Source organism: Numenius arquata, chromosome 5, assembly GCF_964106895.1.
Source record: "Numenius arquata chromosome 5, bNumArq3.hap1.1, whole genome shotgun sequence".
Classification (NCBI taxonomy): domain Eukaryota; kingdom Metazoa; phylum Chordata; class Aves; order Charadriiformes; family Scolopacidae; genus Numenius; species Numenius arquata.
The window spans coordinates 57,175,131-57,203,052 of record NC_133580.1 but is presented as its reverse complement, the minus strand read 5'-3'; the positions used below and the strand labels follow the sequence as shown (position 1 = coordinate 57,203,052).

Genomic DNA, 27,922 nt, shown 5'->3' with positions numbered 1-27,922 from the left:
AAGAGGGGGAAAGCATAAGAGTTTGAGTCTTTCTGGAGTCTATTTTCTCGCAATTTTTTATTTATTCTTTTAGAATAAATACAGTACACTGTGCAAATTGATCACATGTAATAGAAGTAATAGCTATATATTTCAGTTGCAGGTTAAAAAAATAGTCTTCTATTGCAGACTCTTTAGATTTAACAAACTATCACAGGGTTCTGTTTTTCCTTTGTATAGACAACATCAGCAAATCGGACCAAGTATTATGTGTCTTACCGTCGCAATGGCTTTGTACAGATGAAGTTGCCAAAATACGCATTGCCAAAAGTAAGTATACGTATTTTTCTGTCTGTTTATATATTTTATATATTCTCCTTTTTCTCTTTCTACCTAAACTAGCTTTGTTCTTTTCTTTTTTTTTAACCTCATTATTCAGAGTTCATAATTTCTCCTTGCATGAAAAAAAAAAAAATCCCTTTTATGGTATATTCTTACCCTACTGTTTTCATTTTTATTCTAGGAATGTAGTAGCTCATAAACCATAGAGTGCGAGAACATGAAATAGCTTACTTGTCATCAGTTTTTGAGCTTTATTTCCATGAAACAATGCCACACGCCCAATGGCAATGTAGTGATATTGAGCAAGTGTTCTTTCAAGAGTCAATTACAGTTTAATCCCACATTGTGCTTTCTGGTATAAACATGAATAGTAATAGAAGAGAACTTTACAGGTTGATGGTGCTCTATTTCATTAAAGAATCCCAATATGAGTTTTAATTACTTAACAAAATTGCAAGGCTTGTTGAGAGGTTCCTTCAGTCTAGCATGTTTTTAGAGTGACAAGTTTTCTGTATTTGCATAGTAAATTAGCAATAAAGCATAGACAGATATTTACATATGGTCTAACTGACGCAATTGAATTTTTGTGCTGCACTTAATGTGTTTCATAACTTTATGTATAGTTAGAAACATTCTACAATCTGGAAGAAAAATTACTTGGAGGTTTAGAGACCCAGCTGGATAAAGCCCCAAGGAACCTGGTCTGGCCTCACAGCTCACCCTGCTCCCAGCAGGAGGTCTATCTAGAGACCTCCTGAAGTTCCTGCCTTTTAATGTGATTCTGTCACTTAGTAGAGAACTAAGACATGTGATTTTTGCATGTCTTTAAATGCACAGGTTTAATTCATTGCTCATCTAATGAAGGATAGTGGAGTACAACTATTTCCTTCTTTTCTTCGCAAAGAATGTGTTTAATGTCGTTTTGTCATCTTTGACTTTTTCTTTTTTTTTTTTTTTTAAATCTAAGTGGTGGTCCATAATCTTCTGGTTTTAAATATACAGCATATTAACAAAACCCTCAAATCAAATTCTCAGATATTATTTGGGATATGCTCCAAGTAGCACTATGGAAATAGCTATTTATTTATTTATTCATCTATTTTGACAAAAAATGTATAGCCAAGGACAGGTAAATATATCAACACTTCCACATAATTATTTCAGTGTTTTTAAGACTTTGAATGTAGCATTTATGCTTTCTTGGGGTAATTTGTAATTGGAAAACAACAGGAGAATATCCAGTTGTAAATGTCAAAGCATGCCAGATGTGCACACCCTGAGGGACTGCAGCCCTCGGGCAGCTCCCGTTGGGACAGGGACACCCCAAGGGATGGCAGCTGATGGGTGACCTACACCGGGACAGAAGAAAACAAGTAAGGAGCAATGGAGGAAAGCAAAGAGTAAGCAAGGAGCAGCAAAAAGAAACCCTTCCACAGATGACCCCAACCTCCTGCTCAGCCCATTCCCTCACTGAAGTAGTTGGGAGGAATCAAATTAAAACAAGGCAGAAGCAAGAGACTTGAGAGTAGGAAGTGGGGAGAAGAGGTATTTGATTAAGCTGGTCCCGGAGAAGGGGGAGGAAGGATGTTTCCCTGAATGTTTAATTATTTATGGTATTCTTTTCAAAAACTCAAATCAGTACTTAAATGTGTGTGTTAGCTGGAAATAAATTAAATCACATAAAGATCACCAAGTTGTGAATATTTTACCCATGGCAAATTTCCTAAAGAAGTGTCAGCACATTAGTGCAAGCGTTGACTATACTAACTTGTGTGGGAAAATGTTGTCTGCTGGGAAATGGAAAGGCAGAAATCTTAGAAGAGAAACCTGGGCATTTCTTCCTTCTGTTTCTGGATGGCCTGTGCAGGAATCTGTACCCTTCCATTGCAGTTTCCTTCTTATTCCCAGTAATTTGCTGCTTTTGCCGATTCAGCACTGTTTGTTCTTCCTGATACTGCCATCACATAGAAGATGGACATACTAACTCAATTTTTTAAGAGTTGCACAGAGTGTTATTATACTACACAGTAGTTGATAATTCTCAAACATTCAGGAAAGGGATTACATTTTTTTTAAAGTTGGATGCATACTGTACCTCCTTAATGACACATACCTCTGATTTAAATATCAATAGCACAGCACACTATATTAATAGAAGGCATGTTATTTGGGTTCAGATCTAGCTATCTGAAACGTCTCAATAAACGGGTGGAGGTTGTCAGAACTCAAGAACTATATGAAACTGTTCCCTTGTAGGCATCCACGTTTGTAATAGGTGAGCTTGCATCAGTTGTGAATGCAGCAAATACTATGGGAGGGCTGGAGACACGGCACACAGTGGGTGACCTAGATCTCTGTTCCATGGCTTTCCTTGGCAGCAAAACCAGTTTAAGAAGTCTTCCCCAGTCATTTATTTCTACTACTCCTCTGCAGTCCCCTATGACCTGTGTTGGGTTTGCAGGACCGCACTATAAACAAGATCAGTGCAGCAATATCGTTGAAAAATAACCCTGAAAAAAGAATATTTTTTTTTTCAAAAAGGCAGATCAAGAGGCAACTTGATTGTACTAACAAAGCCTCATGGGGAGAAAATACAGAGTCTTAAAAGCGCTTTAGTAAAGACCCACCATAGATGGGAGCTGAATCCAGACACATTCGAATTAGAAACTGAACTCAACTTCTTAATGTTATTGGTGATTATTGATTTGAAAAAGTGCCAAGGAAAATGACAGATATTCTAGGTTTTGAAGTTTTCAAATCATAATTGAGTACCTTTCTGGGAGATTTGCTCTAACCGTATAGAAGTTATTTGCTCCTCCCGCATCTTATAAAATATGCAGAAATAATTGCTGGAAATTCTCTGGTTGGAAAGAGAGCAGAGAGCAAACTAGGGGATCTAATCATCATTTTTAGCCTTAAAATCCATTAATCTGCAAAGGGTGCTTCGTTTATGGGGCATATGGTCTTACTGAGTTCATTTCTGACATAACTCGAAAAATGTCAGTCATAACTCACTAGTATTGTTGTCATATGTAGTCTGGATTGTTTGAAACAGTGCTGCATGCTGAATTCTTTGTCTTGGAAAATATAGATTTTGTTTATTTGTCATCTTTTTTTCTTGCTAAGCAGATTAACTCCAGGCTTGACTGAATAAATAAATTACAAGTTAATGGTTTCATTTTGGGTAGAGTCAATAGCAAGCTAGGAACAGGATGACTGTGTCATTTGGAAAAGGATGTTTTTGTGTTCTTTCTAGTTCAGGCAGTACCTGATGAGTGGAACGAAATAAACTGTATCTTTTTAGCATTTTGATGATGCCTCCAAGAGAAGTTTCTTGGGTATCTGCACACAACAGAGCTGAAAATTTCACAAAGAGGGCCTGGAAGCCAGACATCTCTCTGTTAGATCACTGGTGAAGGGGAGAGATTTTAACCTCTTCTGTAAAAAATACATTTTTTGGAAGTGATTTGGTACCTTCGCATTACAGCAGAAATTTTAGATACTGAAGTAAATAAGAAGACAGCTCTGAAATTTTTCATCGCGCGTTTCAGTGAGAATCATCAGAGTGCAGTAGAAATGTATCTTCTGATCCAGTTTGAACAGAAGGAAAAAGATTCATATGAACAAAGTAATGATGAAATTTACAAAGAAGCAGGATATCAGCAAAGACACTGGCGCATTAAGAGTACATGTAGAACACATGACTGTGGAGTTGCTACTTTTATGGTTGTAGGAGATAAACAGAATGAAAGAGTTTACAAAGAAATTGGGTTTTTTTTTATTAAAAACAATAGTTTCTGAAAGAACTGAGTTTCAGAGCTATGTATTAGATTCTGCCTAACCAGGAGATGAAGCGGGTCTGAAATAGTCTATATTCTATTTTTCTCAAAAGAATTGGGTGAGGCTTCAAAAAAATCTCTTTCCAAGTATTCTCTGTAAAGTGCTTTATGCCACTGGCCAGAGTTTTTGAGCAGTGATTGTGTCCAGGGAAGAAAAACTGTACCCAAAGTCAGAAGATACTACAGGCTGGTCAAGGATGTGTCTAACAACATTAGGAGAGCTGTGCTGCAAAACCAGGCTCCAGCCTCAGGGGCTAGTTCTGGTCTCTTCAGATATTATTCTTTTTGCAGCACAGATGCATTTCACAGTGATTTTATATATGGAGATAGAATGAGCATTTTCAGACGGAGTAATTACAAAATGTTATTGATGTCTCGTTTTGTTTTCGATATGAAGAGGTTGAAAATCTGCAAAAAATGATTCAATTGTTCTATATTGTTTGTATTTGCATTTGTGTCTATATTTGCCCAAACGTATCCCCAAAGAGAAACCCAGAAAAGGATAAATATTTGTCTTTGGACAAATCTCAAGGCCTCCTTACTTGTGAGTCAAAGGCTGCTAAAAGCAGCTTCCAGCCAAGCTTTACATGTGCTAAGTTTCTGGGCCCTGGCTCCACAGTGCCACTTAGATCACCTTTCTAGGTGATCTAAGGCATCATAGCTCCTTGTCGTAGAGAGCAGAGCAGTTGGGGGCCATCTAATGAACAGAATTCAGATTTTCTTTTTTAGATTTTTTGCTTACTGTTGATAGATCATTATTTATTTTTTTTTTAGTAGCATGTTTGATGCTGACACTACATTGAATCAGACAATTCTCTGCTGCATTTGACAGGAGTCATGTACTGGCTGCTGCCAGGCAGAGTGGTAGCAAAGCCATAGTAAAGGCTGCCTGTACACTCCCCAAAACAGAAGAGGAAATTTAGAGTGATTGTATTAAAACTGAATTAGCTTTTGTATTAGATGTAGTACCATTTTACCATGATTGCTTGTTCTCTGCTACTAAAGCTAGTCCAGAAGTGATTAACTCATAGGAAATGAATACCAAAATCAAGCGGGATTGCATTTGTGTCATGGGATGGCTGGCTTGGCATGCAGGTGTGTTCCAGGGAGATCTAGTAAGATCCAGGGAGATCCAGCGATCCCCCTTGGGCTGTTTTCAACCCGGAGCAGAGGTTCAGCTGCCGCGGCTGGGAGAGCAGCTCTACCAAGGGGCACAGGCTGCAGCCCCATCCGGAGAGTCCCCATGCTTATATTGCACAGAAGTTCCTGCAGCTCTGATTGCCCTCGCCTAGAAAAGTCTGATGTGGAGAAAGAGGAGTATGTTGGGTTCTGGTCCTTATTCAGGATTTTGAGTCATGCTCTACTGTGACTAACAAGAAAACTGGGAATTAGTTCATTCTGAGAGTTTAAGCAAAAAATTTGTTAACAAAATTGCTGACCAAGGAATCTGCTGCAAATCCTGTGTTTTTTTGTTGCAATTTGAAAGAATTTAATTATTCTGAGTTCCGTTCCCACCTCTGGTAGGTAAACTCCATTGATAATAATCTCCTTTTATGAACTGATGCAAGGTATTCGTTGATTCTTCATTTCTTCATGCCAGCTACAAAATCTTAATAATGCGAGAGCTCTATTGTCTGTTATATCCTGCTGCAATTCAGAAAGTTTAGTTCTGAAAAGATATGGTGTGGAAAAAGCTTCTCTCATCTATTTTGATCTCTGTATGTCTTTTCAATCTTGCGAAATGGGCAATAACATAAAATTTTTCAGGTAACCAAGATAAAAGAGAGTACAGGGGAAAAATAAACAAAAATAAAAGAAGAAAATATTCCTATTGCCTTAGAAATAAGTCAAAGTATTTAATGTATTCATGGTAACGTGAGTCTCCTATACATGCCTTTCTTCAACTCCATAGTATTCTTTTTATTTGATAACCCCCTCGTGCTCTTCTGAGGGGCTCGAAACAGGCCCACCTCTTCCCTGCCTCAGTCTGAGATAGACATTATTATTTTAACCACAAGTTTTCTTCCACACTTGTCTGTATCATCCAATAATAGACAGTATCAAGAGTAAAATATTTTGTGCAGTTTTTCTCCCTAAATAGCTATCAGTCTTCTGAAGCATGTGTTCCCTTCTCTATTAAGCTCCTTCTTACCAAAAATTTTTCAAGGATTCCTTAAATGGACCCATTCATTAACAGCAGAAATGGCAGGAAAGATTGCTGCAGCCCATTTGCCAGCAGACAAAGTTCTCTTGAGGCTCTGTCTGCATGATGGTTGGATTACGAGGTACTGGGGCTCTGAGAGCTCATTTAGCAAGGCTCTTAGTCTCCCAATAATTGTTTCTCTGCTTGAATAGCCCCTTCTCCACCTCTGCCGTCCATCACTCGGGGAGGCTTAGGCTGAGGTGGTTCTTCTGTGCCAGGTAGAAGAGCAGAGTGCAGCTGCAGCAGGACTACTTTACCAGCCTTCTGAAAAGTCCGTTGGAGTGGCCTGTTGAACAAAGGGAAACAAAATAGAAATGCAGGTAGCAGTGGCATTTGATGCACTACAAGTATCCTTTCCCGGGCAGCGTCACAGTGCTAGTCAGTGAACCGGAGCTGGAGCAGCTGTCTGGCTCCCCAGTCGTACAAATCCATCTGAGGTGGATTCAAGGAACTGTTCTTTTCTTCACAGTGTAGCTTGTTATTGATTTCTCTCCTTGCACTGTTTTACTTGGCCAGGCAAGGAAGATTACGGAGATTATCTTTGGGATATGTGCGATCCAGTTACCTTGATTGTACTTAAGAGATTACAGGGGTATGAACGTGGTGCAACTGGAGGTCAAGGCTGAGACTACACAGCCTTGAGTTCTTACATCTGTTGAGCTTCTGATACGTTTACTCTTCGTGATTCTCTGTTTAATTTATCACTTGCTTCAGGTTAACATATTGCCCAACCACAGCATTAAAAGGCTGCAGGGGGCAAAATTCTGACATGGGAGTGAAAATTGTAAGATTTGAAAAACAGGAATTTTGAGGTTCTTCCTTATTTGCCTTACTGGCTGAAGTGCCACAGTCCTGCCTGTGTAGCATTTTGTTGGCTGTGCTGAACATTGCCTACAGTGTTTTCACTTAATAGCATTTCCTGTATCATCAGCACATTTTACTACACAAAGGAGCACTGGCTTGCTGTATGATCCTTGTCATCTTTTATATCTTTCTGTCTTCAAGGTGTAATTGTATTTATTTGTGTCATAGGGTTTCTTATCATGGTTAGTAATCTAGTAAACCATAGAGAGCGTTTATTGAATATAAAATTCTATAAAGTATTAGCAGACTTACAGGATGGTGAGTTACTAAATGTAGATGGTATGGGGCTGTATACAGTGAACACAATGCATTTATCTTTCCTTCCTCCTCTAAACCTCTTTCCTTCCTCCTGCCTATCCTCACCTCCCCCAAAACACGACTCTTTTAATTATTTAATGCTTTTGTGCTTGTCAACTGATGTTTGATTTTTGATTTGGTGTTCGTTCAGCTTTCTGTGAAAATAGACTCAACTGCATTAAAAGCAGATAATTTTTGAAAACTGGTAGACTGATCATGTTGGTATCTGTGTCAAAAGTAAAGAAAAAATACTCAAGCAGTGTGGATGTTTTTTAAGAAGTAATATTTGATCATTACTCTGTGCTTGCTGGAAGAGTTCTTGGGTGCTTACTTTCCATTGCATGGCTGAACATGCACAGTTATTTCCGTGTCATGTGTGCACCCTCAGACTCATTTATTTTTTTTAATAGACCAGGCCTGTCCATGTGATATGACGTTTCTTTGAAGTGGTGCTCATTGTTTGCACAGTTTGGCCTTCTATACATGTCTAATTATTTCTAGTATCACTTTGAAGAAATCTTTGTGTATATTTGAACAATTGTGTTCTCTGCTATTGATGAAAGGTACAAACACAGCAGCTTACGAGTCCCTGAGAGAGCAGGAGTGGCGTGACCTGTCACTGGATGCTTTGTTTAATCATACCAGTTGAATATGCAGACTTTGATCACTTTCAGCATTCATTTAGCATTTTTGTGGAAAAGTAATTCAGATTCAACAGATTTCCAGCTGCCCTTGATTCTAATTCTAAGATCAAGTTGAAATCTTTATTTGTTTGGAAAATTGTTTACTTTCTTTAGCATAGTTAAGAAAGTATAGCTCTTGAATTAAAAAAAACCCCAAACTAAAAACCAAAACCAGAACAAACCCCCAAAAACTAAAATCCTATCTTTCTAATGATATTTCTATTTGTATGTTTAACAGTTCAAGTGATCTCAATAAGGTGTGTTTTTATTTTGCCCTGTTTTACAGGATCATAGTCAATACACATGGAAAGGATCTTGAGAGGTCCTTTTCTGAAACATAGTCATCTGCTGAAACCAGTCCTGACAGATATTTGTCTAATATGCTCTTAACAATTTCTGAGGATGAAGATTACTTTACATCCCTAAGCATTTTATCCTCAGTGTGTATGACTTGGCCCTACTTCAAAAGGATATTCTGATGTCTAACCTAAATCTCCTTAACTGCGATTTATACCCAGTATTTAACTGCAAGTAGACAGAAGACAGTGCATTCCATTTCCCTTGGGGTGGCTGTTTACATTATTTGAAGGCTGTTTACTCTCATCCACCCTTAGGGAAATGACCCTGTGGACTTGATTGCATAGTGGATTTTAGAGGGCTTTGCAGGTTTCTTTGGTTGCACCTATAGGCAGACCTATCCCTGGCCCTGGGCTGGTCCACTGTCTTGCACCTACGAGCGGTTCCACAGGTTTTTAGTGATGGACATACAGACATCTGTGCTTAGTGTGGTGTAACATTACCCAGTAGAGAGAGGAAGATGAAGGAAACATTGCATCAAAGGAATTCACAGACTGTAGTGCACAAGAAGCACCTTAGCAAACAGAACCAAGATCTCTCATGGGGATTTAGATGTAAAAACAATGGAGTTTTGGACAATACAACTAGTGGCATTGGAAGTTTTCTGAGAGCTGTACAAACGCTTACAACCTAACAAGATGAGATAAAGCTAATGGAGAAAATTAGCTTGCAATTGGATGTTGCATTTGGGAATGACAGCCTATTTAGAATCATAGTATGTTTTGTGTTGGAAGGGACCTTAAAGATCATTGGGTTCCAACCGCCCTGCCATGGTCAGGGACACCTCCCACTAGACCAGGTTACTCAAAGCCCCATCCAGCCTGGCCTTGAACACTTCCAGGAATGGGGCGTCTATGACTTCCCTAGGCAACCTGTTCCAGTGCTTCACCACCCTCATAGTGAAAAATTTCTTCCTAATATGTAATCTAAATCTCCCCGCTTTCAGTTTAAAACCATTACCCTTTGTCCTATCACTACACTCCCTGATAAAGAGTCTGTCCCTATATTTCCTGTAGGCCCCAATAATGATCCAAAGTGCCAATGGTGAGCTTTGCAAAAACGAAAAAGAGAAAGAAGTAAGAATGATGGCAACATTGATGCTTGGACCAGTAAGACATGGGACAGATTAGACATTGCAGACTGCACAGAACAAAATTAAGTTGTAGAGAAATGGGCATGCCACAGAGGAAGCGACGTGGTTGTTATGGCAAACCTGGGGAACGATTCTGCCTTTGGACACCCAAAAGTACACAGACTCTCTCTTTTGAGCACGGAAGTGAAAGGGAAGCACAAGAACTCAAATACTGAATGTATATAAAAAAGCAGCCTGGAGATAAACAAATATCTGAGTAGTGACAATAAGAAATCTTCCAAATTCTGAAGGTCTCTAACATCAGTGAAGAAGATCTTTATAAATTAATTCGAATGTCATGTGTGAATAGCATAATTACAGAAAAATTAGATGATCAGTGGGACTTTGAGTAGCCTGCGGAATGTGGAGAGAGAAAGCATGAGGTCCAGCAAGAAGGCAATTGCAGTAGTCCAAGCATGAAATCATAAAAGAATTAATTCTTTCCTTATAGGATCTGCTGAGATTACAGCCTGAGGTAGTGTCGATGGCTATGGATTAGGTAAAGCAATAAAACACCGGATTCCTTGAATCACGATATTTCTTCTCTCTCTCAGCTGTGCCTTGCTAGTTAACTCTTTACTAACAGTAAGTTCTGTCTAGCAATATTTGCTGATGTACCATCTTCATGTGCTTTACATTTGTTGAGCAGTGGGTATCATGTCAGTTAGAGCAACCTGGTTTAGTGGAAGGTGTCCCTGGCCATGGCGGAGGTTTGGAATTAGATGATCTTCAAGGTCACTTCCAACTCTGACCACTCTATGATTCTATGACATGAAAATTTAGCTTTGTATTAGCTAGATATTCAACAGTCTGTGTTGTTCAGGAATTTTAAAGATACCATGCATGAAATTTGCAGTTTTCCTTAGTTTGTCAATTAATTTTCCCAGAGGATTATATCATGATTGTTGACAGAAAGTGTTGTGCAGGATTCTTGCAAGGCAGTATCACTGAGGGATTGTTTTGCTTCTTGAAGGGAAATCACTGCAAAAAGAAATAGTGGTCAGGCTGAACTAGAAATCTGAAAGTGTAAATTCTGAATGGAAGGAATGAAATTCAAGGAAGTGGAAAGGCAATTTGACTTGCTAAAACCAGGACTTATTACGTTTTTGCCTCAGAAAAAATCGGCATCAAACAGTCTGAGTGTACAAATCTCTTTCTTGGTAACAGTCACTACCAAGAGAAAAGTAAGCCCTCATTTGTTGCAGTAGACTTCTCCAGTCCAACCACTCATTCTTTCACCTTATCTGTCCAGTCTGCCCAAAATTAATCTTCCTGTCCTTCTGCACCACACGTTTCAGCTCTTCTAGCACATTTAGCACTGCTTCTGCTGACTCAGCACCTCCCACCCCACCGTGAGACAAGAGAACTGCAACTCCCAGATCATACCTCTGCCACCACAAGCCACCCGTGCAACCACTGCTGCCCCACCAGAGCTTGGGGAAGGAAAGGACCTTATCTACATTCACTGGAGTTTTGCATTTTTTTATGGCACTGTATAAATGTTCTATTATAATAATGTGGATGATAATTTTGCTGAAAGCTCCTGGCATCACAGGAGAGTAGGGGTTTTCTAGAGGTTTTCACATGAAAAAAAGAAGTTTCTTTACTCCTTGCTTCACTCCCTGCTTCACTTCCATCCTTACTTAATGGATAATGACAGGAGCTTTTCTCACACTGCAAAAGAGAAGGTGAATTCAGCATTAGATGTGGTGTAATGTGGGCTACCCATCCATGTGTTTAAGGCAGGAGATGAAGTGTTCTGTAAATGTAAGAGGCTTTTTAAAGAACCTGTTGGGATCAGTTGCTGTGCTTTGCTGGCATTTCTGTGACAGAACAGTTACTGTTTCGTACTCAGATGGAAAGAATTGAAGTTCTGCCAAATTCTCTGCTTCTGCGTAATTTTTGAGTACAAGAAAAAAAGAGATCTATTAATGGGATGCTAAACAAAAATCTACTTTAGTACACAGTTCAATGAGAAAGTCTTTGAAAACAGCATTGAACTGTCATTGATAAGAACCTTAATTTAGGTTCTTTTGTGTTGAGATGTGTCAGATGTAAAAATACTTTAAATTTAACTAAATTATTAGTTATTTAACAACCATCTTTTCATATTAAAAATCTTTCCATTGTATTATTTTATTTCTATTTGTGTCTTTTTCTTTAAATGCCTCAATTGAATCATGCATGTTGCCTAAAGTGTGACTGCCATGCTTTGCCAAGTATTCAGTGTTTCTCAGTGTTACTCATGTTTCCTTCGGTCTTAACTGGATTCTTACAGAATTTGTTTTATTTCTCTCTTAGACATCTACAAAGTTGTTTTCTTGATATATATTTTTAAAGGCAATTTTCCCCAACTCTCATTCTCTTGACGTTTTGGTGGCTTTATTTCATATTCACTCCATCGCCTTAGTTATTTTTCCAGTAATAAGGTGACCAAAACTGTATACGGTTTCTCAGTTAAGTACCAAGGTCATGAAGAGTTTATGAGCTTTCAGTCTCCGTGACTAGATGTCATTTCATATGTAGCCCCAACATCTGCCTTTATGCTGCCATCTCCTATTGCAAACTCATGTCCTTTATTTTTTTCTGTTTGCTAAGCTTAGTTCAGTGTTGGTAGTTCCTGATTTATTTCTTCTGTTTAATATTAGTGTTAAATTATTTTCCCCAGCTGTGCATTTTTTGACTGAAAAGTTTGAAATGAAGAAACTGGGAAAAGTGAAAGAAAGCTGTTGCAATATCCATGCCTGAAATTCTTGAGAAATGAATGCAGAATGTTGACTCTTGTGTTATTACTGTTGAATATTCCAGTGGGTTCATCCACGTAGATAAATTAGCATTATGTACTATAATATACATGAACTGTATGTGCTATGTCCTATCTGTAACTGCTGTAAATTATATCTGATCCTCTTTATGCTATGTTATGCTTTACCCTAGATGAAATAGTTCTTAATTCTTTAGGTACCTGGGGATTATTTTTTTAGATTAACTTTGTTTATGTTGTTTCAGTCTTCCATTGACTGTCATCCAGATTTTGGAAAATTATTTTGCTTTTTAATTCCCTTTCCTTTTTTCCCCCTTCTTTTCAAGAAGTCATTTCCGGTGAAAGTCAAAGCAGATCACGGCTTTTGCACATTTACAATTTTTGTCTTCACTAAGCTGGTGTGCACTCTGATAACCTGTAGCCAGAAGGCAGTGACTGACCTCCTCGGAGTGGGGAGACACAGCATGTTGATTAGTATTATGTTGAGACACTACTGTCACTGAACTTTCAGATGCATTTCTCTCCTCCTTCACTCCCCCAGCCCCCGTATTGAACCCTCCTGGCCAACTTACTGTTTGTAAAATAGAAATTATGAGAAAATGAGTAATTTTTTATCTTATTTTTCTACAGGATTTACAGATAATCAGTACAGATGAAAACCAGGTGTTTGTGGCTGTTCAGGAGTGGTACCAGACAGACACGTACAACCTGTACCAGTCTGACCCACAGGGTGTTTACTACTCTATCCTGCTGGAGAATGTCCGGAGCACAAAGCAGCCAGAAGAGAATGTCCTGATAGATATTCTGGAGGTAGGTCTTTATCTCTTCCAGTGTGTGTAGTCTGGGTGGAGTTACATTTTTTTTTTTATTTTGATTGAATATAATTAACATTACATTAATGTATTTTCACGGTTGTCTTTAATGTAAAAAGACTAGGATTTTTTTCTTATTGATAGTGCGTTGTTACTACTTTTGTTTCCCTCCTGCCCTGCTAATGTGCTGTGCACTCTTAAGAACTAGATTCTTGGTATAGGTTTCCATGGATGTGCTGCCTACATACAGCTTTTTTCTTCTAGGTGACTCAGTGATACGCTTTCTGACTTAGAGCAGGGCACCTTTTAGCCAATAGAGTCTTAAATAGAACCATGTGAGCCTTGTGCTAGGTTGTGTCAGCTCAGACAAGCGAAGAACCAACAAAATTAGGTATTGGACAGAAAATCCACTTGCTTTCAGTAGCTGTCTTGTGCCAACAGCATTTGCTATGAGACAAACTCTCCCATAAACAAATCTTTCTTGGATTTTAACATCAGTGCACCTGGCAAAAGAAAAGACTGAGGAATATAGCGGTTTGGAAGAGTAGCACAAACTGTTATCAACTCCATTCCTATTGATGTTAACATTTAAATGTAATAAGGTGGTGTCGTGGTTTAACCCCAGTTGGCAACTGGGGAGGATAGGGAGAAGCAGAAGAATGAGGAAAAGAAAGAAAAAGAAAGGAAGAAAGGAAGAAAGGAAGAAAAAGAAAAACACAAACCAACCAAAGAAAAAACAAACCTCAGGTGTTGAGATAAAGACAGTTTAATAGAACAGTAATGGAAAAGAAAACAATGATAATAATGGTAAAAGAATATACAAAAAAAGTGATGCAACAGAAAATCATCTCACCACCTGATGGTTGGTAGTTGTCCAGCCAGGGATCACAGATCCCTGCCCCCTGGCCAACCCTAATTTATATGATGTCTATGGTATGGAACATTCCTTTGGCCAGCTTGTGCTATCTATGCTTCCTCTCAGCTTCCTGTAGAAGCTGAAAAAGTCCTTGACTAATGTAAACATCACTTAGCAACAACTAAAACAATACGTGTTATCAACATCATTCTCATACTAAATCCAAAGCACAGCAGCTACTAGAAAGGAAATTAACTCTATCCCAGCTGAAACCACGACAAGTATACTTGTGCTCTGGTTCTGTTCTTTCTTGTAGCAAGTAGCACTGGCCATTATCAGGGTATTGAACTAATGGACCTTTGGTCTGACACAGTTTGGCCACTGTTACTCTCTAATGTGCCTGGTGTTAGTTAAGAAAAGAAGTCTTTGTAAGTGCACTAGATTTCTCTGGAAAAGGTTTGTAGTAATTTAGGGTGCAAGTCATATGCTTACAGAACTGTTAAATGGCAGTAGTTAGACTCTTCATGGTGGGGGAAAATGATAGTAGTTCCGCCCCCCTCCCCCCCCCCGCCTTATCTCCTACATCTTTGTTTAGCTTTTTCTTTCCAAATGGCTCTAGTAAAACAAAAAGGTGTATCATTAACAATGGTTATTTTCTAGACTCTACCTTTTTAGAAATGAGGCTTCTTGATGAGTGAAGCTACACATTGTGTGTAGCCACATTCCCACAGGAAGATTTATTGAGAGCATTAGTTTGCAGCACTTTGCTCCTTGCTGCTCCTGCAGGATACAAAGCTAAAAGGGAGTCAGGTGAAATCTCTCCTCCCTGGGTCACCTGTAGCATGTCATTTCAGATAGGCTGTACAGAGATGCCACCCCTGGATGTCCTTTTGTCTAAAAGAGTTATTTATTTAATTGTTTCACTGATGATTTCAGAATTTCACAATGCTACTGAGAACATATTTGATAATGTGCAAGAGAGAGATATCCTAGATTCTTGTGGGTGCTGGATTAATTTGTAGGGTTGCATTAAAAAGAAAATGTGCACATGATAAAGAGTAATTGAAAAACAATACATGGAGCCATACATTTCAATTTTTTACAGCTATTTTTGGAATAGAGTTGCATTATAGGAGAACAGTTTTATTTGCTTACAATAAGAAAGCCTACAGCTTCCAGATAGCTTGTATGATAAATAATTAGCTTTCATCTTCTTTACTAGAATGTGATAAAGTACTCATACATACAATTAATGTATAGATTATTTACACAGTAATAAATACGTACTAAACATAACATGTATGCAGTCCTTGAGCATGGTATTTTTTTGGTCTTGTCTGGGTTTTCTCTCTGGGCATTTTAATGCAAATATCCAATCTTGGGAAGAGGAATCATCAGTGCAACACAGAGGCAGTCCTTAATGGTTGACGGCTTCTCTTTCTACTAGTGCATAATTCTCCTTAAAATTTGCACTGTTCGTCTTTGTTATCTTCCGCTGACCTCACTTCATCTTTTACTTGTACACCTGCTATAAAATCTTTTATAGGTTTCTACCTGTCTGCGTTCATTTTCTTTTATATGCGTTATCTTTTTTTGTGTGTACTGTATTTCTTTTCATGTTGTGTGTGAGAAAGGGGAATAATTCCTAAACACTTGTTCAAAGAAGAAAAGACAAAAAAAGGAGCATGCCCTTGAAATTTGTGACTGTACAAAAGCAGCATGTCCTTGAAATTGTATCAAGTGCTGCCGATTTGAACCAGTCACAAATTTCACATAGGCATATTTGCAAAATAGGCATACTAATGTAATACTTCCAGATTGGATCTTGTTAAGACTCCTCATGTAGGCAAAAGCTACACAAGTTGCAGTACACATTCTTCATCCTTTTTTCCCAAACAACAAATTGTATATATTCAAATTTTAATTACAAACTTCTGTTATATAGCTGTATTTTTTGTATTTCAGTAAATACTGCTAATAAACACCGTGAGGCCATCTGAATAGTGCTTCTTGCTACCAAGTAGTATAGAATATTGTTTTGCTCTAAAATCAATAATGTAACATTGCAGAAATTAATCTGTCACAGAATACATAGTCATAGCAGAAAAACTGTTTAGAAAATAGGTTTGTAAGGCTTAAAATGCTTTCCTAAGAGTACTGGGGAACCACTACCTCCTGAACTGTTTTGGAAATAGGGGCTCTGAGAACTAATCCAAAAGCCCAAAGAAAGTCAAAGGAAAGGTACTTTTGAATTTCCTTATGTTTGGCTTTTGTAGGTAGCTACTGGACTGCTCATCAGAGTAACTTAACACTCCACAACATTGAAATGTCTTCTTTTCCGTAGCACCTTACTATTAATGTGAATCTTTTTCCTTCTTGGTAGGAAGAAGCTAATCTCCCAAATTTAGATTAGGGAACTAAGTCAAGGAATAGAAAGTACAGAAGAATTTGGGTACCTCAGCATCCAGAATGTAGATTTGACATGCAGCATTTACAGAAAGAGATAGGTGTATATTTACATAAGTCACAGGACAAACAAAATAGAAAATGCTTCAGAGGGGATGGACTGTTTTAAAGCTGCCATTTTTTACACACAATAGTTTTATGTTAGTTATTATTTTTGAGGCTAGTGCATCACTCCAAACATCATGCGTTTGAACTTGCTCTGACGGTAGATGTCTGAAACTTATTTATTATTTCAAGCAGGGTTTATGCCTTTCATTCAATATGGAACTGCTGAAGCGCTGGTCGGCTTTTACCTTTCTTTAGAGCAGCGGTGAGAGAAGTTAACTGAGACACTGGAAGAAATTTTTTTATAACCTGTCTGATAGATTAAAACACTTATGTCCCATATTCTTTTTCCTTGTCGGTGGAAAGATGCTAATCTCCCAAATTTAGATTGGGTAACTGAGTCAAGGAATAGAAAGTACAGAAGAATTTCTGTACAAAAGTACAGAGACGAGAGGTTACTCTAACAGTTGGATAGGTTAGAGATGGGAGTGGGAATGCAGAAAAGTTTTAGACTCCCACTGAATGATTATATGGAATGATTAAATATTCATTAAACAAGAATGAGAGAAAAAGAGAGACAGAGAGCGGAAACAAAAATATTCATGATGCAGCACTGTTTGTGCCATCCACAAATGAAGAGGGAAACCTCACTTGCAGTCCCTGATCTAATTATTTTTTAAATATTTAATATTGTGCTCACTGGAAGAAAGACATGCACAGAAATTGAACCCCAAGTCTACCTTCTCAAGTAAATGTTTGAACTGCCAGGCTTTTCAGTCGTATTCATGGCTGTGCCATCTCTGGAAGACAGAATATGTAATAAAGCCCCAGCAAGATGAAAGTGCTTTGAAAGAAAAAAAGAGTAGGTTTCTGGTTTCTTCCTTCCCCTTCGTTTTCTCACCTGCACTGCAAAGTAGTTGACTTTTATAGTGTGTCTGACTTGGAGGTGATTCTGAGTTTCCAGCATGCTGGATAGTAAGCCAACCGCACACGCATGGCATTTAAGGAAGAAGGAGCTCATGAGAGAGTAGGTATTTAAATGTCTATACAGAATTTGGTTATCTAAATGTAAATATATTTCCAAGTTCTAGGCTATTACCATAACCAGCGGATCATTCTTATTCTCTGTAGATTTGGGTCAGTTCCTTAGAAAAAAAGCATATAAACAATAGGTATCAAATCTGTAGCCTGCTGAAAGGGATGCCTTCTCTTCACCCTAAATGCAGACTTTTATTAAATTAGTGTCAAAGTGAGTTCATAACTGGTAGTTGGAAAAAAAGGAAAAAGTATTTCACATACAAAGTAAATAGTAAATCCAGGAATGAATCATGTCAGTAAGAGGCAAATATTCCTGATTATGCGAAGAGCTGTCTATCTTGTGCACTCAGTTGTGATGAATGGTTCAGTTTTGTTAAATGACAGCACATAAGCAGATTAGAGAGCTGTACTATGCTGCAAATATTATATATTGATATAAATTTTCAAGAATTTTTTTAAAATTCCAGAAACCTTGTAAATCATTCCCAGGGAAACAAGCGCTCTTAAGGAAACCTTCAAATGTAATAGAAGATCTTATCTCATGCCATCGAGTAGAATATTAACACATAACATAATTATTAGGGCTAGAAGTAAACATACTAAGGTGCTATTACTGTCTGCATTTACTTATTACAAAAGGCAATTGTGCTTCCTAATTCAGTGTTATTTTAAAGGATATTATATTGTATTTTGTTATTTTAACCTATTTGTGTACTATTTATATGGTATGGGTTACATGACTTCAGTGTAAGAGTCAAGTTGCTGTTATAAATTGCTTACATCTTTTGTAGAATAACATTTTAGAGCTGTCCATATTTTAAAAAAATGCAGAGCTGTAATTTCAACAGTAGTGTACAGTAAGGCCATGCTATTGTAATTTTCATATTTTGCTGTATAAACTACATGTAATTTGATTAGCCTTCTGACATTGAGAGAACTGTATATCCTTTTTAAATACATTTAGAAATACAAATCAGTTAATAATTGTTTTCCCCTTCCCCCATTCACCCTTTCCTCTTATCCTTTTTCCTTCCTTTTTTTTTAAGGTATCATTCACTTTCTTTCTGGAGAGCGTACCTGAGGTACACAGTTCAGAGCCACAGAAGAGCAGCTAATCAGGGATAATCCTTGTTGCCTTGTTGAAAAAAATGTGTAAGTGCTGGTCTTTAACTCTCTCTCCTGTATGCTCCAGGTCAGAGGTGTAAAAGGAGTCTTTCTGGCCAACCAGAAAATTGATGGGAAAGTTACAACTCTGATAACCTACAACAAAGGCCGTGACTGGGATTTTCTAAACCCTCCAGACATTGATATGAATGGCAAACCGACAAACTGCAAGCCTGTAAGTGGTTCTTTTTGGCCTATCCTTTCCCTAAAGTGCACAAAAACGGTTTGTGCGGTATGATGTGCAGTAGTTCTAACAGCCCAAGAGTTTTGTGCCACGTTTACCAGCCAAACTAGTCGGCAAATCTACTTGCATTACAAGGCAGTGGTTTGACAAGCTGTTAGCCCATTCATCTTGCAGCGTGAGGCGTCATGGCCCTGTCTGTAGCGCTGCATTTCTTAACGTAGAGCTTACTTTCACATGAAGAGGACATTTTTTCTTGTGTGCGAGCCACACAACCCAGTTCAGAATGATCATGACAACAGTCATTTGTCTCTGGATATAAGGGGCACATCATCAGTTTACCAATACCTCTTCTCTTTCCATCTTTCATACTTTTGTTTCATCTTAAACCAAGGTAGCCCTCGATTCCCTTTTAAAGGGAACTCTTTACAGTTGCTTGGAAATAAACATCACAGTTAACTTCATGAAAAAAGCCTTTCTTTTTGTAAGATGATGTTATTTCAGTTTGTTTAGATGTCCCAGCTACCCATAATATTTTGTTATTTTCTAGGCTGTACTGAAAACCTTGTATTTTTCTGGCTGACTCTCTGCTCCTGGGGACTCCAGGCTCTGCAATGATGGGCAAAATAAATGCTTTTAATCCTGCCGCTGCCAGAGCTCTGATCCCTCCATGTAGCAGAAGTGAGGGGCTGGAGCTGCTGGCTTCCTTTTGAAGAGTTCAAGACCTTGCTACGTGATCTTGACCTCAGCCTGCAGGGCCTGATCCGGAGCTCCTCGTGACGAGTGGAGGGCTGGCAGCGGCAGCAGCTTCCAGGTGGTACTGGCAGCCCAGCCTGCTCCCGCGAAAGCTCCTGGTCAGATTGCTGTTGTCAATGTGACCTCTGAGTGCTGCTGCACAAAGAGCAAGGAGCAGTAAGTTGCTTAGCAAGGAGAGATGATAGATGTGTCCAAAAGTCATTATGCTATTTTTCGTAGCACTTTTTCTCTAAAATAAAAATAATTTCAGTACAAACAGTTGGTTTTAATCATCATTTTACCAGTTACCTGGGACCAAGAAACATACAATACTTGTTGCTGTAAGTTATAATTTTTAATCAATTGTTCTGTCACAAGGGTTTTTTTATACAATAACTTCATCCTGACTTTTTTGAGTTTGGAAATCTTTTTGTGTAGACGGTGGCAGACTACACAGACATCACTGGACATACTCGCTAATTAGATAGCTAATATTAACTGGATATTTCAGACTGGGCTTTGGCTCCATGGGAAACAGCCATTCTCTTTCTCTACAAGGACATACATTGCTGAAGCTGCTCCCTGACTATGCTTTCCTTATTTTAAGAACATAACTGTTACCAGTTGTGTTTTGTTTTTTTTTAAATCTGCTGTCTTTTTCCCCCACAAGCCTGATTGCTACCTTCACCTCCATCTCCGCTGGGCCGACAATCCCTATGTGTCAGGAACAGTCCATACGAAAGACACTGCACCAGGGCTCATAATGGGGGCAGGTAAGCACATAAAATTATCTTTTGAGACCTGAAATGTGGTGACAGTTCTTTGCAGATCTAGTCCTTTGGTTTATATCAGTACCATACTAGAAACATTGACAATGGAAAGCTTTCCCTTCAGAATAACCCTTTATGGGATCTCTTGATGAAACAATTTAATAAAAGTTAATTGAACTCCCAGAGCTGTGTTTTCTAGGACAGATATATAACAGGATACAATATGCTTCTCTGTGCTGTGTAATATCTCCTTCTTCATTAGTGAGAGGGGAGGAGTGACAGTGGCTGAAGGACTCGTCCTGCATTCTTTTTCTCTAGAAGTGGGGTGTAGGGCCTCCAGCATCATAAATAGCCCAGTAAATCCAATAAACTGATATAAACAGTGGCCAAGCCTTTGTTCTTTTTGCTTCGATAGAGATAATCTGTCTTGTCATTTTTATTAATTCCCTTTTTGCCTAAAGAAAGTTGAAGTGAAATAGGCAAATGTGTCTCTGTGATGGGAACAATGCTGGTTGTGGCTTCTCCACTATAACATACAAATGGAGCCATGGTATTGTGAAGTGGCATTTAATAAAAGAATTTCCATTGCAGTGTTGACTGCTCATCAAGAAAAATATTCACATAACTCTGGTTTACTTCATATCCTTGTGATTCATCTATTCATTTATTTCAAAATTTTTGAAATGTTAACTGTTTTAAGAGTTTTTTTAAATTGCATTGTTTTATCCTATGTTATGGATTATGTTTAGATAAGAATGCACATGTACTGCTTCTCTTTTCCTAAAGTATATCTGTTTTAATCAATAATGCTTTCTGCCATAGCTTACACTAGTCTCCTATAAATAGCTTACTAAATTGAAAATTTCCTGAGAATATCAAGGTGAGCATATTTGGTGTTGAAAGAGACTGACACCTGCCATTACCTCAATATAACTGAAGATTTCAAGTTTTCCCCTAGTGTAAATGGAGTTTAAAGTATTTTACTGGAGGCAGATCTACCTGGTGAAATGCTGCTATATTTTATTGACACGAGTGAGACTAAGAATTTCTACAGTGCACTTGTAGATACCTTTCTATTAAGTGTTTAATTCACTTTTTATGAATTCCAGTATTTCAAAAAATAACTTCTGTCTCCAGGATCTTCTTTTTACATAAAGGTACTCCTATTCTAATGTAGGTTCTTAGTTTTAGCCTCAACATATTTTACCTGAGTGCTTTCTAGTAGCAAGTTATGCAATGAGGTTTAATTAATTAGTGCATTACATCTGTTTCATTTTTCTCTGTCCTTGCTTTATAATCTGATGTCCTGAACTGATATTCTTTGTCCTTGCTTTATCTGATGTTGTGAACTGATATTCTTTGAGCTACTGGGTGTTTTTCGTTTCATTGTGTTTTGTGGTGTTTAAGTGCACTGTTCTATGAGATGATATTAGGGATGGCAGGTTGGAGAAGAGTATTTTGCCCTTAATTCCTTCCTGGAACGGGGCAAGATTTTATCACTGTGACATTGTCTTACTGTAGCAGTAGGGAAACTTGTCGACAGCTTTCCTCAACTTGAATATGAAGGAGCCTTTTTGATGACATCCAGATATCATTAAGAACTGGAGTGATGTTAAATTTGACTTGATTATGGAGCAACTTATAATGTAATGGAAATGGCAGAGAGGCACCATCACTCATAGCAGCTGGCTAAAACGCTAGGAGGGATAGTGTGAAAGTGAGAAAAATTTGCCCAAGAGTAGTGGGGTACGTCCTTTCTCTGGTAGAAGGTCATCTAGCTGCAGACAGAGCTGAGAGACTTATTTTGGAGTCTTAAAAATCTTAAAGAGCAACTGCATGACTCCTTGTCAACAGACAACCTGAATCAGCTCTGATTTTGACTTGCATTTACATTATTTGGATGCTCAAGTCATCTAGATTCAGTGCGCATGTTCAGTCTTATCTGGCAAACCTCATATCCTTGTAAACTTAAGTTTCTTATCAGAAATACTTTGCCAACGATGAGCTTGAATTTCTTCTGGCCTGAACCTTGAAATTGATAATCCTATGCAAATCAACAGAAGTACTTGGTTCTTAGCACATACAGAAATCAGATTATTTGGGCCACATCACACACTATTGGAGTTTTACTGCTAGGTTTAGGGAGAGCGCATCTTCTCGAAATGACTGATGATGATAAAGATCTGTGAATGTGAGTTGGTAACAGTGTGTCTAGGAACCATCAGTGCCCTGTGCTGTGAAAAAGGGGAATGTGTTCTGATGGTGAAGTAGGTGAACAGTTGCCAATGGAGAGAGGGAAATATTAATACTCAGGAAAAATACTGTACAATGACTTATTAGTAAGAATGTGTACAATTCCCATTACTGGTTTTCAGGGCCAATGAGCAGGTTCTAAGAAGGACTACTTGGCAGTTGATGGAAATAGAGAATATTTACACGGGGAACCTCATTAGCTGCAAAAGATAAAGGGCGATAAAGATTATGATTTTTTTCCAGAAAGTGTAACCATGGGGTAGAAACAAGCAATGTAAACAAGTGGGTAAGAACTAGAAACTAGAAAACAGTTTCTAACCATAAGAGCCATGAAGTTGTTCCTCTCGGTAAGAGCAGTGTTGCTATCAATCAAAAAGGCAAACAAACAAACAAAAAAATCCCTTTAACTTGGAGTTTGGCCACTTTATAGAATGCTTATACAATACAGCTGCCTGTGGTAATAGAAAACCTAACCTGTGACTTAAGGATAGTTTTGATACTGTGGTTGAAAATCAGAGCACAGAGATTACTGAAAATTGTTTTAATTTAAAAAATAATTAAATGGTCAACAGCATTAATGCCTAGAGCATTTGGGAAAAATGCAATAATAGGACTTTAAAATTGCATCTTTTTAAACTCATATTTGCAAAAAAAAAAAAAAAATCCACTCTATTAAAGTTGCATAAATAGTTCTGAGGAATACATATTTTTAGCTTATGTATATATATAAATTGTGCAGACAGAATATTAAATTTTATAGCTGCATATTAAAGTGCTCTTTTAAATAACTGCTTTGCTCCCTTTAAGAAATGTAATAGGATTTTGCATTTACATTTGATTTTCGTGCATTTTAATCTTGGCAACAGCTTCTATTTCTCACAGCATCAGCTATGAAATGTGTGTCAATTGATGTGTAAATTTTTATTATAAACTTGCGAAAGACTTTTTTATGAAAAGTGTTTAGAGAAGTATAGACTTTTCAGGTGCTAGTTCACAACAATTGCCTGCTTAGCTTCCAATCCTGATGGCAAATCAAGCAACCAGCAAATTCTGCACATTCACACAAATTGAGGAAGTGCTGGAAAGTTCAGTTTACTTTTTGTCATATGAGGCCCAAATACATTGCATACATTGTGATAAATTTCTATCATTTTTCACAAAGGTAGCACACCAGGATGCCACTGTAAAAAGTATGAGGGAACAGGGAGATGACTGAGCATTTCCCAGTGCATTTTGGAGTGAAAATGCTGCAATTCAATTGCATTCTTCTTGTGTCGACATGTTCCCCCATTCTGATGGTGTGAATCACTCCCTCAGCTAAACACATCTTCAGCTTGCCAGGCAAAAACTGTCTACTTGGGACATTTAAACAGGAATTTTTTGTGTGTTTGTTCTACGCCGTGACTACAAGTTTACACACCATGGAATTTTAGCTTACTGTGCATTGACTGGAGGGACGTTACAACTGTATTAATTACCAGTAATCCAGGCAAGGTACATCTGTCTTTTTGGAACAGGTATCTGCCTGTATGCTAATTTTAGGTGGCTGGAAAAGATTTTCCATATTAGAAGGATTATCGAAGTGTTGCATATGGTGATTATTTCTTCTCACAGTAAGCATGTCTAAAATCTTATATAAAAATATGGGTAAATGCAATGAGAAGTAGTGCTTAAAACATGTAAATTAGTAGTAAATTGCAAATGAGAGTAATTTCCCATAATTGTGTGACCTGGTAGGAACCTGCCAAAAATGCCTGAGCAAAGACAAACTTTTAATTACTCTCTTGAGACCTTTGTGTGTTTATCACAGCTATACTGCCTTTTCAGAGAGCTTGGCTGGCCACTGGTCATCAATAAAATACATTGGTTTCTTTCACACCCCTGTGCTACTAACTGCTGAAATTACGTGCAGTTATGAATAGCTTGGAGAAATATGTTGAAGGGTAGTTAGTACCCCTGTATTCTAGATTTTGGGACTGCCACCCCTGCAGGGATAGAACATGTGGTTTTTACCCAGTTACTTTAAAATTAGTCTTTACTCAGGACAAGTGAAAAAGAAAAAGAGGATTTCCTGTATCCCAAAGCACAGTTTGAAAAGGTTTATAAGAATGCAAGTAATAGAAATGAGAGACAAATATGCTTAATCAAAAAGTCCAAAATACAGACCAAAATGTTTCCTTTTTGTTTCCTAAATTGTAAAAACAAGGTGTCACAACATAACTATAGGAGAGTCACACTGACCCAGGCCAAGAGTCCATCTATTACAGTATCTTGGCTCTGTTGGTGACAAAAGCCATTGGGGAAGCGTTTAAGAAGAATTCAGGTGTATATGGCCCCCCAGGCCATGTTTTGTGAGAAGGCACACACACGAGACTGTTTCTGATAAGTGCTATGGTCAAGATAGCACCAGGTTTACGTATCCGAACCTGCACAGCCCAAGGTACCTTGGCCTTCTACCCTCAGACACATCTGTCATCATTGGGGCATGCCACACACATCCTCAGTTTCATCACATGGCCTATAACATAACCCTCATGTTATTTCAGGTAATTTGAACTGGAAAACCAAACAAACAAAACCCCCCAAACCGAAAATCCCCAAAGCCTCACCAAAAAATGCATCTAATGGCTATGGTAGTAGCACCCAGGGAGAGCCGGGCCTGAGTGCTCTGTGGTGTGAACATGGTCAGGTCATACCAACTGGCCTCGGGGCTGCAGCACAGTCTCTGGCCTTCCCTTATTTCATGTTTATGTGGTGTTTGCAGTAATGCCATCCCTTTATTAGGGACAAAGTATGAACCTCTAAAAATGCCTTGAATAACAATAAGTTTAAAATTGGATGAGAAATGTAGAAAGCAAAGTTGAAGCAAACATTCACAATCATTTGAAAAGTCTTCTTTTCTCTTGCTAATTTAGCTACAAGAAAAATATAAAATAAGACAAACTTGAGAAGCTTCTATATTGCAGACAAAACTTCTTGAAACTAGATGTCAAAACAGTCTGTGTCATGTGTCAGAGGAGTTTTAAGGCCATTTAGATCAAAAAGTGATGTTAAAATTATACCATTTATAGCTCTGGCTAAAATAGCCTGCAGTTGATTACCCATTCCAGATGCAGTAACTTTTTCAGTATGAACCTGAATTGCCTTCAGTGTATTATATTACCTTTACTAGTTACCACAGATGAATTTTGAGATCTAACACAGACCCACTAAAATGATAGAAAAGTTTCCATGTTGTAGTGGCGCACCTGAGGAGTTACTACAGACATTTACAACTGTAATAAGGAGCACAGATTTTGGTGTGATTCACCAGGCAAACAGCACACTAATGTTTGTGGGTGTGCAGTACAGTTTGAACACTTCAGGACCGATGGGAATGATACTTACAAACTGTAAATTTTGGCTTCCAGTCTTGGGACTGAGCATAATTTGGCAGTTTCTCGCCTTCTGTATCACTTGATCGTGATGTCAGTTGTGCACGTGTTACTGGCTGCCATACTTCCCACAAATAAAGTTCATAATTCTACGTGGGTATGGCATGGAAACTTTCAGGATGTTTCAGCTGCACTTTCTGAGTCCTCCTGTGACATTGTGGTCAATTGTTTGTAATGCTATTAATGTTAGTATTTTTTGCATTTTATTTGATGTGAATTGGAGCTGTTGTAAGGGGGTTTACACAGTGCTGTTACATGTGCTTTGTCTAGTTAGCTGGCTTTAATCCAGTAACATGACACACTGTGAGGTAGCTACAGCCTTGAAGTAAAATTATGCCCTTTATTTTAAATCTCAAAAATAACAGAATGTCCTATATCTTTGAAGTTATTTTTTATTAGAATGTAAAAAATAAAGCTAAAATGATGTCACTTTAAATAGAGAAAACTCGTAACTCTTGTGTGACACACACTAAATAGAAAGGTTTGCAAATAAAACTGTGGTGAGTCTGCTAAGTTCTTTGAAGGGCTTAGTTTTATTCCGGTTCTACTTTTTCAGGCTAACAGTTTTCAAAGATACCCTTGGCTTAAACTCATCACACACCCCTATGTGTTCCTATGGAAATTTCCTTCTCCCTGTCACCCCTGAGACGTGGCTGTTTGCCATGGCAAATAACTCCCTGCGTTTTGCAGGAGCCTCCCTGTCTCCATTGGTGATGCTGGTTTCCTGCTTGCTGCCTCTCCTGCTTTTTCTTTCTGAATCCATTGATGCGGTTTTTCAGCAAGGCATTGTCTGCAGTACCCACATAGCGAACTGCCACTGTATTGCAGAGTTTTATCCTCCCTTGTAGACAGGGTTTTCTGATGTGCTTGAAGAATTGAGATTATAAAGTTTGCAAAATTAGGTAATATAATTGTATCTCCTAAAAAATCTGGAATTAGTGGAAATTACAACCTTCATTTTTGTACAGAACATTATGTCAGTAATCAGAAGTCCCTGCATGCACCACCTCTGGGTGTTTTCACCCTTCCCTTGGGGCCAGACTACTTTCAAAGGTCAAAGGAGCAAGTGAAGTCCTTTTTCCCAAAGCAGTACACCAGCTTCTATGCCAAGTTTGTCATCAGCTGTGTTTTTTCACAGAATGGCATTTCTCTGTAATTATAATTGAGTCCACCAACCCCTTTTGCTCAGGAAAAGTCAATAAAGGTAAAACAAAACTAGAAGTCATGTCTGTCTTGTTACACAGCTGCAATTACAAAGCTGTTCCTAATATCTTTCAGTCATTAACATATCAGCTGGATATAAAAGGCTTTCTAATGAAGCACAAGTTGCTGGTGTTTAGTTTACAGACTGATTCTCCACTAGCTAAGGCAATTTACCGCTGCAATTTTTAAAGTCCAGATCCATAGCAGTTCTCAAAATAAAGACCTACTCATGTAAGCAGGTTTCAGTAAGTGGCAAAAAGAGGTAGAATAAACAGCATTTATCCAGGAGCAAAACTAACAATGCGTTCATTAAAGGTATCAGTGCAAAGAAGGGTGTAGACTGACAGCAATACTGTAGATTCTAGCAAGGAAATAAATTTTGCTATCCCCAGCTATCCCAAAGAAAAAGTTCTGTGAGTAATTGCAGAGCACAAAACTATACCTATTTGCAGAAACATATACCAGTGAAAACTATACGAAGCAAAAGAAATCTGTTTTGTATAAA

The 27,922-nt window shown here is 38.1% G+C and overlaps 1 protein-coding gene across 1 annotated transcript in view; it reads left to right on the top strand.

The window, feature by feature from the left end:
• The window catches only part of SORCS2 (sortilin related VPS10 domain containing receptor 2), a 561,128-nt gene that overhangs the window by 471,727 nt on the left and 61,479 nt on the right, over nucleotides 1–27,922 (top strand). The window contains exons 8-11 of the mRNA XM_074147142.1: nucleotides 220–309; nucleotides 13,091–13,270; nucleotides 18,870–19,016; nucleotides 20,428–20,530. Of these exons, the coding sequence (XP_074003243.1) occupies nucleotides 220–309; nucleotides 13,091–13,270; nucleotides 18,870–19,016; nucleotides 20,428–20,530 (520 nt within the window). The remainder of the gene's footprint in view (nucleotides 1–219; nucleotides 310–13,090; nucleotides 13,271–18,869; nucleotides 19,017–20,427; nucleotides 20,531–27,922) is intronic.